Source organism: Hemiscyllium ocellatum, chromosome 10 (assembly GCF_020745735.1).
Source record: "Hemiscyllium ocellatum isolate sHemOce1 chromosome 10, sHemOce1.pat.X.cur, whole genome shotgun sequence".
NCBI lineage: Eukaryota > Metazoa > Chordata > Chondrichthyes > Orectolobiformes > Hemiscylliidae > Hemiscyllium > Hemiscyllium ocellatum.
The window spans coordinates 109,958,850-109,972,473 of NC_083410.1; the positions used below are offsets into that span (position 1 = coordinate 109,958,850).

The window sequence follows — 13,624 nt, forward strand, 5'->3', positions numbered from 1 at the left end:
AGGTAGTTTTCTATTTTTTTTGGGGTGGGGGTGGGGTGGGGAGTATGGATTCACTGGATCTCTTCTGTATGTATGATTCACAGAGCTGAATTGTGAAGATGCAGAAGGAGGCCGTTCTAGCCATCGTGTCTCTTTGCCCACAGCGGATATTTCCCATGAGTATTGTGACTTTTATAGAACCCTCTCTTCTCTCATGAGATGTGGATGTCTCTGATCAGAACAGACCAGACCAGAGAGTTTTCAGAAGAGAAAGTGCCTGTTTTTCCAGACAGGCATGTTACAGCCTTCAGGATCTCAACATTGGGTTCAGCAACTTCAGAGCATGAATGCTGTACTCCATCTCGACCATCAAGGCTCCTTAGCATTTTTTTCAAACCATGACCTCTACCATCTCGAAGGGCAAGGGAAGCAGGTACATGGGGTGACTATTACCTGCGAGCTCCCCTCCAAGCCATCTTGATTCAGAAATGTTTATTCCTTCAATATCACTGGGTCAAAAACTTGGAACTCCCTCACAAATTGCCCTGTAGGCAGTGTTCCTGCTAGCTTTTACTTTTGCACAGATATTCAAGATTGATATGAGGCAGCGACTTCTAGAATCTGAATTAAATACTACAAACTATGTCAGCACACTGATAGTCTTCTATAGACCTTTGGAGAGCTTAAGAATGTTGACCATGTGTCACTACGCAAACTGGCTACGGTGATTCAAGGAGGCAACTCGCCATCTTAAGGGCAATGAATGTTTACCCAACCAGTGACACCCACTTCCCATAAATGACATGAAAAAGCCTCACCATACTGCCTTATCCGTATGGGCTTGTTCACCACAAATTCAACCTTTTTTGACTCTTCATGTTTACCAGTGACCCCTATCTTATATCTCCATCTGCCATCAGCACTGTCCTTGTCTTTTCCTCTGGACACCCTCATCATCTGCTTCCCTCGCTGTCCCTACCTCTTGACGACAACTTAAAAACCGATGTGTCCAGCTCCCTTCAATCCTGAAAAGGAATCATTGGACTCAAATGTTCACTTTTTTTTTCGTTGTCCACGGAAGCTGCCAGATTTGCTGAATTTCGTCAGCACTTGCAGCTTTTATCTTTGATCTCTAGCATTAGTTAAATTTTTAAGCTTTGTGGAATGCTTTAGCATTGGATGCGTGAGCTAGGGAAATTTTGTCTCTGTGGAATCAAAACAGGTATTCAAGTCTTTCTGGAATATACAATTTGAGGATTGCTAAAGAGGGACGTATTGGAATCTAATTTGAGCAAGAGACCCCAGGGCATTACACAGGGCATTTATATTATTTTGGTTTTGATTTGTTTATTGTCATGTGTATTTTGATACAAATACAGTAAAAAGTGTTGTATTGTGTCACCACTTTCTGGCGCCATCTTAAAAAAACAAAGTAAAACCAAAACATGGAATATAAAGGCAGAAAATAAAGAAATATAATTCACCTATACGTTTGTTCTTGTTAAGTGCTCAGCCATGACCCTGGATCCAGTCTCCTCCACCCCAATGTTGAGACTGTCACCAGTGCAAAGCAATTGGCTAGGCTTGAGTCCTGCCCAATATTATCTGTAAATCAACACTACCAATACTGATTATCTGGTCATTAACACTTTGTTAACCAACTTTATATTTAAAAAAATAACATGATGAAATATGGATTCTAGTCTGTACTGACACAACTAAAGCAAAGGATAAGATATTTCAATTATTTTGTAGTTGTTCAAAACCATAATGTGGGTAGAGAGCAACTTGGTGGAATAACCCAAAGACTCAATGTGATTGGCTAAAGAAATGGTAATCTGATGACTTTCGACACAGTGAGCGGGCAGGATCTGGGATGTGCTGCCTGTTTCTGTAGTGAAAGCAGCTTCAATTATGGGTTTCAAACACGAATTGACAATTACCTGAAGAAGAAAGGTTTGCAGAGCTGCCAGGTGAAGGCAGGCCACTGGTGCCAGTTAAATTCAGGGTTAGAGAGCTAATGGGCAAGGACTCTCTTCCTGCTCTGTAACCATTTCAGATTCTGTCGTTTTGGAAGGTATCCATATTGAAATGGAATCACACGTTGGCCAGACTGGAAAAGGATGGCCAATTTCCTTCTCTAAAGAAGTTTGAGGTAATCACCTACAGAGGTTATGAAGGAAATTTATGAGGATGTTACTAGTAATGGAGAATTTGACACTGAAGAAAGATTGAATAGGCTGGGATGGTTTATTTGGAATAGCCATGGCTGGAACTCACTGCCTGAAAGGGTAGTGGAGGTAGAAACTGTCATTGCATTTTAAAAAAATAAATCTAATGTGCTACTGAGCCACATTACCACACAGAACCACAGTTCAAAATCAGGAAGAAATGTTTAAGCTGGATAGCTCTGTGACCACCTGTTGTGGAAATGTTTCTTTGGTTGCTAGTGAACCAGATCAGATCATACGACAATCTCGTAATCACTTGGTTGCCACTACTGATATCAGCTTTTAATTCCAAATTCAATTTAATTCACTGCTTTCGATTTTAATTTGGCAAATTTAAAAATAAAGAGCATATCTGTTTTTATACATAAAATCTCATAGCCACTCTGTCTCAAAAATATTTGATAAAGGTAATGGTAACGTACTTTGTGACAGATTATCATAATCTTAGTAAGAGCTTTTGTGTGCAGGGTAATGTCCCTCCCTCTGGACCAGAAGACAAGGGTTCAAGGCCCACCTGCTACAGAGATGTACCATAACACCTCTGAACAAGTTGATCTGAAAATACATTTAAACTGAACACTAGGATGACTATGATCGCTGATCTCCAGTATGGCAAATCTGTAAGTTTCTTGGATGGTTTAACACTATGAAGTTGATTTTGGTCTCTTGAAAAGTGAAGGGTTCTCAGCTGGCTTTAAGCTTTATTGTATTTGAATGCCTGAGTGTTTTGTTTATAAGGTGAATTTTAAAGTGGAACAGGTCATGTACATCCGGTTTCCTGATGAAGGGCGTATGCTTGAAAAGTGGATTCTCCTGCTTCCCTGGATGCTGCCTGACCTGCTCTGCTTTTCCTGCAACATACACTCGACTGGTGCCTAAGGTTTCAAAGCTGAGAACTGGTTCATTGACTAGAAGTTGCTCTTAGAACATAGAACATTACTGCGCAGTACAGGCCCTTCGGCCCTCGATGTTGCTTTGACCTGTGAAACTAATCTGAAGCTCCCCTAACCTACACTATTCCATTCTCATCATATGCCTATCCAATGACCATTTAAATGCCCTTAAAGTTGACTGGTGTACTACTGTTGCAGGCAGGGTGTTCTACGCCCTTACCGCTCTGAGTAAAGAAACTACCTCTGACATTTAACCAATGTCTATCACCCCTCAATTTAAACCCCACGTGCTAGCTGTTGCCAGAGGAAAAAGGCTCTCACTGTCCATCCTATCTAACCCTTTGAATATCTTATATATCTCAATTAAATCATCTCTCAACCTTCTTTCTAATGAAAACAGCCTCAAGACCCTCAGCCTTTCCTCCTAAGACCTTCCTTCCATACCAGGCAACATCCTAGTAAACCTCCTTTGCACACTTTCCACGGCTTCCACATCCTTTCGATAATGCAGTGACCTAACAGTACACAATATTCCAAATGTGACCGCACCAGAGTTTTGTACAGTTGCAGTCTCATAGTTTTGAAACTCAATCTCTCTACCAATAAAAGCTAACACACCTTATGCCCTCTTAACTCTATCAACTTGGGTGGCATCTTTCAAGGGTCTATGTACCTAGACAGAGATCTCTCTGCTCATCTACACTACCAAGAATATCTCTGGAACTGTTCAGAGGCCTATAGAAAAGGCCCAACAGGGTGACCTCTCCTTTCCTGTTTCTAATGTCAACTCCTATTACCCCAGTAGACAAGTCCTCAAATGTCCTTTCTGCCACCGTAATACTATCCTTGACTAACAATGCCATACCTCCCCCTCTTTTACTGTGTTCTCTGTTCTTACTAAAACATCTAAATCCCGGAACCTGCAACAACTATTCGTGTCCCTGCTGTACCCATGTCTTCAAAATGGCCACAGCGAGGAAGTCCGAGGTACCAACTCATGCTGCAAGTTCACCCACCTTATTCCACATGCTCCTGGCATTAAATAGACACACTTCAAACCACCTTCCTGCTTGCTAGTGAACTCTTTCAACCTTGAAACCTCATTTCTGACCTCACTACTCTCAACTTCCTGGACCCTGGAACTCCAATTTGGGTTCCAATCCTGCTGCTGAATTTGTTTAAACCCTTCCAAAGAACATTGGCAAATTTTCCCCCGAGCACATTGGTACCCCTCTGGTTCAGGTGTAGACCATCTGGTTTGTAGAGATCCCACCTACCCCAGAATGAGCCACAATTATCCAGGTGTCTGAAACCTTCCCTCCTACAGCATCCCTGTAGCCACGTGTTCAACTCCTCTCTCTCCCTATTCCTCCCCTCGCTAGCATGTGGTACGGGCAACACACCAGAGATAACAACTCTATTTATTCTAGCACTAAGCTTCCACCATAGCGCCCTGAATTTCTGCCTTAAGTCCCCATCCCTTTTCCTGCCTAAGTCATCAATACCTGTGTGGGCTTGGGGCTGCTCCCATTCCCTCTCGAGCATCCCAAAAACACGATCCGAGACATCATGAATCCTGGCACCTGGGAGGCAATGCACCTGTCATCCCGATTTTCTCCCCTCCCTCAGTCGAAGCAAAATGCTCAGAGACACCGTATAGTTTTACCTCCTTCATCTTCATTCCGGGCTTTGGAGGGAGAGAGAATGATTGCCCACATGCAGAGATATGAGTTCTCGGTCTTCTCTTGAACACCAGTTTCTTAATGAATTATATGGTCATTTACAGGGAGTAGCAGCCAGATAAGGTGACATATGTATTGATTGGGTTACTGTTACAATCAGCGAGTGTCAATTGTAGAGATTAAGCCTTCTGCTGTTACACAATGAATGTTCTTAACCTTGTTAACTGGCTTCACATAATGAATACTTTTCACCTTGTTCACTGATTTGACATACTGAATGCTTCTTCATCTTGTTAAATGGCTCTACATCTTGTTAACCCACTAGCCTTGCCTCCGGTGCCTCATTGTTTACTGTAAGTTCTTATCTGATCTGAGTCATGCTTAGCTGAACATTTGTTTCTCAAAACTCAAAACTTAACCCTTTCCCTACCTGCTCATACCCTATACACTTTCTCACACCAATCATGAGTCTCTCTCGTTCCTATAGAACCTCTTATCTGTCCCCCTAAATATGGAGTCCCCAATGACTAATGCTCTGTTCATCTCCCCTCTTCCCTTCTAAGCAACAGGGACAGACTGTACCAGAGACCTATACCCCATGGCTTACCCCTGGTAAATTGTTCCCCCCCCCTCCCCACTTAGTATCCAAAACAGCATGGCTTTTGGTGGAATTGAGTGCAAAACAGCTTTAACTAATTCTTAAAAGCAGACAATGCTATCTCGCCATGTGGCTTTTCACATGTGCAATGTAGTTTCCAAGTGAGGAGGTAGTGATCATCTTGATTAACATACCGAGGCTTTGTAACACTGTTTTTGCTTTTAAAGTGATCCATTCAATATGATAACATTTGGATTGGTTTCAGTGAAGGCCATTGATCGGTCCTGAATGGTTTTTGTTCCAACTTGAGGTATGGTGGTTTGTCTAATCCACGAGAAGTCAAGTGATCTTGCATCACTAGGTCTTTTTGTTCTGACTTTTGAAACATAAAACTAGTTTGTTCCAAATAGGGTAAAGTGATGTTGGACATAATTAATGAGAGTTGTTTGAAAACCTTTCCTCTATATAATACAGTTTGTTTTTGGGGTGACAAGGTAGCTCAGTGGTTAGCACTGCAGCCTCACGGGACCTGGGTTCATTTCCAGCCTTGGACAACTGGTCTGTGTGGAATTTGCTTATTCTCTCCTCGTCTGCATGGGTTTCCTTTGGGTGCTCCAGTTTCCTCCCACAGTCTAAAACTGTAGGTTTGGTAGGTTAGCCATGGGAAATGCAGGGATGGGGGCTGGGTCTGGATACATTGCTTTTTGGAGGGTCAGTGTGGACTTGACAGGCCGAATGGCCTGCTTCCACATTGTAAGGATTCTATAATTCTAATACATTAAACATAATGCAGTGTCCCAAGATGCTATGGAATGATATTTGTAAAATAGTATTTGATACGGAGTTACACAAGTAGAATTTAGATCAGATGACCAAAAACATGGGTAGAAAAGTAGGCTTTAGGAAAGAAAATGAGGTGAAGAGATGTAGGGGCCTAAGCAGTTGAAATTATGGTCACTGCTAGTTAAGCCTTTAAAGGTGGGCATTAAAAAGTAACTGGAAGGTTATGCATGAAGTTACAGAAAGGTAAGAAAAAAACAGTGAGCGATTTCAAAATGGGATTCACCAGGATGTTGCCTGGAATGGAGCGTTTTAGCTATGGGGAGAGAGGCTGGATGAACTGATTTCCTTTGGAACAGAGAAAGTTGCGAGGGGACCTAATAGAGGTATATGAGATTGTCTGGTATGGACAAGGTATCCAAGAAAGCAGCTGCTCCCTTAGCTGAAAGATCAGTAACATAAGGCCACACTTTTAAGGTGAAAGTGAGGACTGCAGATGCTGGAAATCAGAGCTTAAAAATATTTTGCTGGAAAAGCGCAGCAGGTTAGGCAGCATCAAAGGAACAGGAGAATCGACGTTTCGGGCATAAGCCCTTCTTCAGGAATCATTCCTGAAGAAGGGCTTATGCCCAAAACGTCGATTCTCCTGTTCCTTTGCTGCCTGACTTGCTGCGCTTTTCCAGCAAAACATTTTTAAGCTCATGCTTTTAAGGTGGGAGGGAGGAGGTTTGAGGAAATTTTTTTTTCAAACCCAGTGTATGGTAGGGTCTGGAATGCACTGCCTGGGATGATAGTTGAGGTGGGTAACATTTTTAAAAAAAAATACTTGAATGAGCACTTGAATTGTCCTAACAGCATTCAAGACTTTGGGCCCAGTTTTGGAAAGAGGGGCTGGTGTAGATTTAACATAGTTTTGGTGGAACAGATTTAGTGGGCCAAAGGGCCTCTTCCAGACAGAGACATTCCGTGACAACTTTAAAATAAAGAACCTACTTCACTGTGAACCACTGTAGGTCAGCGAACCAAAGGGCTAATTGGGAAAAGGACTTGCTGCAAGTTCAGGTTGGGCATGCGCAGTTTTGAATGACTTCAAGTTATTGGAGGGTATAATGTGGAAGACTAGCTAGGAATGCATTGGTGCGATCTTGCAGGGAATGGGTGAGGCTTCCAGCAACAAATAATCAGATAGGGGTACAGTCGAGTCACAATATGGAAGTAGGAATTGGCGGTCTTGGTACAAAGATGAGATCTGAAGCTCCTTTAGGATTCAAATGTGGTGCTATGGTCGTGGACCCACTGTCTTAATCTCAGATTGTTGCCAAGGAGGCAATAGTTCGGTAGCAGAGTAGTTCTCCCAATGTTTAACTGGCACATTCTTGTCTAGCACTGGATAGCAGACAAGTAAACTGCTAATTTCATGACAGTGAAGAAGTTGAGGAAGGTGACAGTGAAGTAGAGCTGTCTGTGCCTTCAAATGTTGCCAAGAGGGGCAGCACGTTGATGAAAAATTGGCAGTGGATGTGTGCAAAAATAATTTTTTGAAGGACAGTAAAGGTAACAGAATGGGAATTACAAAGTGAAGCCATGGCAGGTAATTGTCTTGTTGCAGGTAGATAAGAATAGAACTACCTGACAGCAGTTCCACCCAGCTGGACAGGGTGGGAAGATATTCAAGGAGCATAGTCTAGTCAAAGGTTGCAGACAGGATGATAAGGGCATGTCTTTCTTTGTTGCAGTCACAGAATATCATAGGTGACTTTGAGAGCCGTCTAGCACTTGCTCAGAGGACATATGCTTAAAATAAAAGAAAACTAACACTAGGATAAAATAATAAATTTTGTGGTAATGGAAATTGCTGAGTATTTTATGCAACCTTGGAGAGATGATACAGCTGATGTATTGGTTAAAAGCTCTGCTCATAAAATGGCACTCAATAACACTTAATGAAAAAAAAAATAAAATTACTGCTGGCATTGTAATTCAGGTTCAGTCCTTATGCTGATGTATCAGCATTTGGCTAAGTTTCTCTGTCTTTTAATAAATGTGCATATATTTTTCTAGGGCATTGCCTCAATTTTTCACAATGACCTAGGATTTACTACACTGCTTTGGCGTGCATTCAGTGCAATAACTGGAAAATGCCAAGATTTGTTGTTTTTGGGTTGAAATTGCAGATACTGAAGTAGAGTTGCAGCCGAGTTCTTATGTCGATCCAAACTTAAGCTGAGAAAATAGTTCAGAATAGATAAATGCCTGTCCTAATGTACAAAACATTTGTGTGTTTGCTGTTTTATTGTGGACAATATATTACATTCTGCAGGTTCCGTAAACATCTCTGTTGTGCAAGATAAGCTTCAGTGTTTTAACTCTGAAATGTTGCTGCAGTCTGCAGTGTTATTGCGTTTTTCATTGAGCGCACTGGTATTTTATTTTCCTGAAGAGTTTATCTTTCTCTGGCCAAGTTCTTGTGAGGTTGGCCGCTGTCACTTAGTGTGCTGCTCCACTTGGAGATTTAGAACCAACCTGGTTTTGTTTTGCCTTTAATAAAACCTGTTTTCTCTTTTTTGTTTTCATCAAAATAAAGGTCTAATTTTAACTGAGGTGCACGAGAAAAGGTCCTCTGTCTGCAATACAGAGAATAATCCTGTCTGGTGGTACAATTGATTTCTTTTTTGTGTGCTGGCTTCATGAGTTTTTCTTCACTACAATGGTAAGGTAGCCAGTTTAAAAATTAAACTATGCCATGTACCTTTGGTGAATATAATTCAATAATTTTCATGTAAAATCCTAGTGTTTTAAAGCTCCTTCAAGCATCTTGACAACCCTTTCCCTATGCTCTGAAATACCACATGAAAAGTCTTGTGTTGGTGGTCAGAGTATGTGGAGTCATGAACCAATTAACAGAATACATTGAAAGATGCCTTGAAATTTTAACTTAAGAGCAGAAGTAGGCCATTCAGCCCCTCAAGGTTGCTGTGTCAAATTGGAGTGTTAACTGTAATGGCTGTGACTCCGATTCAGTCCACCAACCAGACAGCTGGAGGTAACCCCACCACAGCCAGACAGGTGCTAGCATGCCTTATAGTCAGAGTCATACACCTTCAGTCCAACTCGTCCATGCCAACCAGGTATCCTAAACTGAGCATTTGCCTGCCTTTGGCTCATATTCCTTTAAATTTTCCTATTCATATCCTTGTCCACAGCCCTCCTTACCACTCCCTCTGGCAGCTCATTCCACATATGAACCACCCTGTGTGAAAAAGTTGTGCCTCAGGTCCCTTTTAAATCTTTCCCTTCTCACCTTAAACCTTTGCTATATAGTTTTGGACTCCCTTACCTTTGAAAAAAGACTTTGGCTATTCGCTTTATCTGTGCCTCTCAAGGTTTTATAAGCCTCCTACAAGGTCACCCCTCAGCCTCTATCATGTAGGGAAAAAGTCCTTGCCTATCTAGCCTTTGCTTATAACTCAAACGCTCTAGTCCCGGCAACATTCTTATAATTTTTGTTTCTGTTTAACAACCTATGTGGTATTCTAAAAGTGTCTCACCAATATCTTGTACAGTCGCAACGTGATGTCCCAACTCCTATACTCAGCTCTGACTGGTTTCACCACCTTGTCTACCTGTATACCACAAAATGGAGCAACAGTACAACCAGTACTTTTGATTCCAAGTTTATTGATTTTTTTTGTTGTTGGTTTTTCACTGTGTGGAAGAAGCTGCCCTTAGATAGCCATCTTTATATTTTGGTGGGGAAATAACATGAACATGTGCTTTCAGGACCTATTGCAATATGGATTTACCAAACCAAGTTAATATGCCTACTTAAGAATGCAATGAGAAATCCTTTCTCTAAATAAACAGGAACACAGTGAATGATCCTTATTCTAAATAAGCAGGGACATAATGAGTAACCTTTACTTTAAATACATGGAAATAGAGAGAAACACTCTTCCACAAAAGAAACAGGAACATAGTGAGTAACCCTAACTCTAAATAAACAGGAACAAGAGGGAAAAACAGGCTGTAAGTAAGCAGGGTCACAAGAGTAATATTTACTCTAAGGAACCAGGAACAGTGAAAAATCCTTGCTCTAACTAAACATGAATACAGAGGATAACACTTGCTCTAAATCAACAAGAACAGGAAAGGCAGACCTTGCTCTCAAAAAACAGCAATGCAAAGTAACCATTGCTTTAAATGAACTGAAACACAATGACAGACCCTTGCTTTAAATAATTACAACAACAAAAAGAGTAAGATATACTTGAAATGAGCAGGAACATAGTGAGTAGCTCTTCCTTTAAATAAAGAAGGACACAGTGAGTAACCCTTAGTCTAAATAACGAGCAAGAACAAAAATAATTACAGCACAGGACTAGGCCCTTCAGCCCTCCAAGCCTGCGCTGATCCAGATCCTCTACCTAAACCTGTCACCTATTTTCTAAGGATTTGTATCCCTCTGCTCCCTGCCCATTCATGTATCTGTCTAGATATGTCCCTAAATGATGCTATTATGCCTGCCTCTACCACCTCCGCTGGCACATCGTAAATGTTCCTGGACAGAATATTATATAGCTTGCCAGGGATCGGTGTATCCATGCAACTGATGTCCTTGTTTGTCTTTGTTGCAGAGAACACAGATTTTGAGCATTCTTATTTTGCTAGCAAGGTGGTGTTCCAGGCACCCACGATTCTTTGCATAAAGATCTTGCCATACATATCTCCCCTGAACTTTTTCCCCCTCACTTTGAACTAGTGACCTGCTAAATTGTCAGGCTGCTATCCGACATCTGGTACTACATGAACAGACATTTCCTCCAGTTAAATACAGGGACGACAAATATCATTACTCCCAGTCCCAGCTCCAGACTCTGTTCCTTAGCTATTGAAACTCCGTCCCTCTCCCTTGCAGCAACCTGGGTTGGAACCTGTCTGTTTGTAATGCATTTAATCCTAAAATGAACTACTGACCTCACATCTATGCTATTGTTAAGCCCACCTCTCTCCACCTCCCTAACATTGCTTGGTCTCTCGCTCTCTCGCTCTCTCTCGCGCTCTCTCCTGCTGACGCCTGCATTCGTGTCTTTGTACCTAAATTCCGTGATTCCCACATACATCTGGTGATTTTCTCAAGCTCTACTGGATTAGTAAAAGAGAGTTTGTCACAGAACGGTATAAATTAGGATAATTAATCAAACATTTACAATTGACAGGCAGACTTGGAAAGTGTTTTATAAGGTGGAGTAACGTGAACTTAATTTAAATATCTCTCAATGTTCATCGATCACAGAGTTCAAAGCATTTGTAATTGTTACCAACACCTTAAAATTTAATTTTTTTACAAGCTACAAATTTATGTAATAATTTCATGCTCCAGGCAGTCAGTTGACTGGATTTTGAGAGAATTTGAGAGTCAGTAGTAAATGCTGTGTTCTTTTGATTTGACATTTTTCTTTATTTGTTCATTGTGTGTTGGCTTTGCTGAGAGTATCAGCGTTTATTGCCCATCCCTAATTGCCCTTGGTGGTGGCGGCAGCTTGCCTTCATGAGCTGCTGCTGTCCATGTTGTAGGTGCACCTCAGTGCTGCTAGGGATGAGGTTCCAGGGTTTTAAACTGAAAGCAACAGTGATATAGTTCCTGGGCAGAATATTGTATAGCTTGCCAGGGAGCTTGCAATGATCGGTGTATCCATGCAACTGATGTCCTTGTTTGTCTGTGTTGCAGAGATTACAGATTTCGAGCATTCTTACTTTGCTAGCAAGGTGGTTTTGTTGAATATGCACCCAGAACTTTGTGCTGCATGGAAGAGCACAGGCATATGCAAGCGAATGTATAATCTGTGATATCATAACCTAGAATAAACGGTTTTGGAAATCAAATACTGTTTTGAATCTAGCAAGAAAAAGTGCTCTCTGTTCTGCTCTTAAGTGAAATCTGAATTGTTTGCTTTCTAACATTAAAGTTAGTTTCTGTATAAAATGACCTTGTATGATTTTATTTTTCCCTCTCTTTCAGTTGGGCCCTCTTGAACAAGCCAAGTTAGATTTGGCCTCTGCTTATGCATTGAATTCTATGTTTTGGAGTAAGTATTGCTGATCTCTTCTGTGGCTGGTGGATACTATAATTTTTTTTGGAGGCATATTGTAATAAGTTGTTTCTTTTTGCTCCTTAGTATATCTCATCACACAAGGAATCAATCCTAAAGAACATGCAGTCAAACAGGAATTGGTGAGTAGCCTGTCCGTGATCACCATTTGGGTCACTGTGAACCGTCAGATCTCCATTAACACTCTAGCATGTCCGTGACTGTACTATCTCACTACTGTATCACTATTCCAAGCTTCAAAACTATACAGTAGACTGACTTTCTATTATTGTCACAGTTTTTCAGCATCTGTTTTTGTACTGAATGAGCTGAGTCAAGGATGCATCTAGTTTCTGCTGTCTTGAGAAGTCCTAGAAAATTACATCTTTTGGAAAGCACTCTTTGAGTGTTTCTAAAGTACGTATAACAGCTCATTGCAGTAATACATGAAGCATAATTTTCATTATTGTGATACATCCGAAATAGGACCAGGGGGTCATCCATTAGCCTGCTCCACCATTCAATGTGATCATGGCTCATCTGATTGTAGCCCCATCTCCACTTTCCAGCCTACATCTGATAACATTTTTGCTTCACTGTCAATGCTTTCAACTTTACCTTCATATCAAACGTGCAGACGATTTGTAACCTGCTTATTTCAGTTGTGAAATTTACAATAACTTCTGGTCTGACACTGAGTAATAAGATCTATGCAAGGTACCTCTGAACATTCACTAGATTTCTTTTGCACATTTTATGTCTGATGTGTGTATCGTAACATTTATCACTTTTTTATGTCTCGTATGGAGGGTGGGAAAGAAATGTAATTATTTTAACAGTTTAGAATGACCCAGGCGTCTCGTATTGGATTTGAGATAAATCCCATCTCAACATCATGAGCTGCTGTGGTGTGGGAGCCATGATTACATACTGGATTGATACGTTTTATTGCTCAGATTCTTAACATCTTGCAATAGCAAGGAAAGTTCTAAGCAAATCATTGTGAAGGGACATAAAAGTTAATCTAGCACATGCTCTATTTATTTGATTCAGAAATTCCAGTCTTGCATAAATAACTCACATGGTGCCACGCCGAGTGGCTAGAGTGATGTACGTGGGTTGGAGCCAGATCTTAATAAAAAGTAAATTTAACTCCCCAGAGCATGAAGTTATGAGAGGGAGTACAACTGATCTGAAAATATGATCCTAAGTATTACTTATGGCATGCTTTAAGTATTAAATATTAGGAAGTACTTTTTAATAATTCATTGACCAACATTATTGTTTATAACTAGCGCACTGTTACTGTGAGTTTCTGAGCCTTAACTTGAGTTATCTTCAAATGTTTAACGGAGAATACTTAAAATAGAGA

The 13,624-nt window shown here is 40.9% G+C and overlaps 1 protein-coding gene across 1 annotated transcript in view; it reads left to right on the forward strand.

The window, feature by feature from the left end:
* Positions 1-13,624, forward strand: part of c1d (C1D nuclear receptor corepressor) — a 33,191-nt gene that overhangs the window by 2,949 nt on the left and 16,618 nt on the right. The window contains exons 2-3 of the mRNA XM_060831098.1: positions 12,183-12,249; positions 12,340-12,395. Of these exons, the coding sequence (XP_060687081.1) occupies positions 12,183-12,249; positions 12,340-12,395 (123 nt within the window). The remainder of the gene's footprint in view (positions 1-12,182; positions 12,250-12,339; positions 12,396-13,624) is intronic.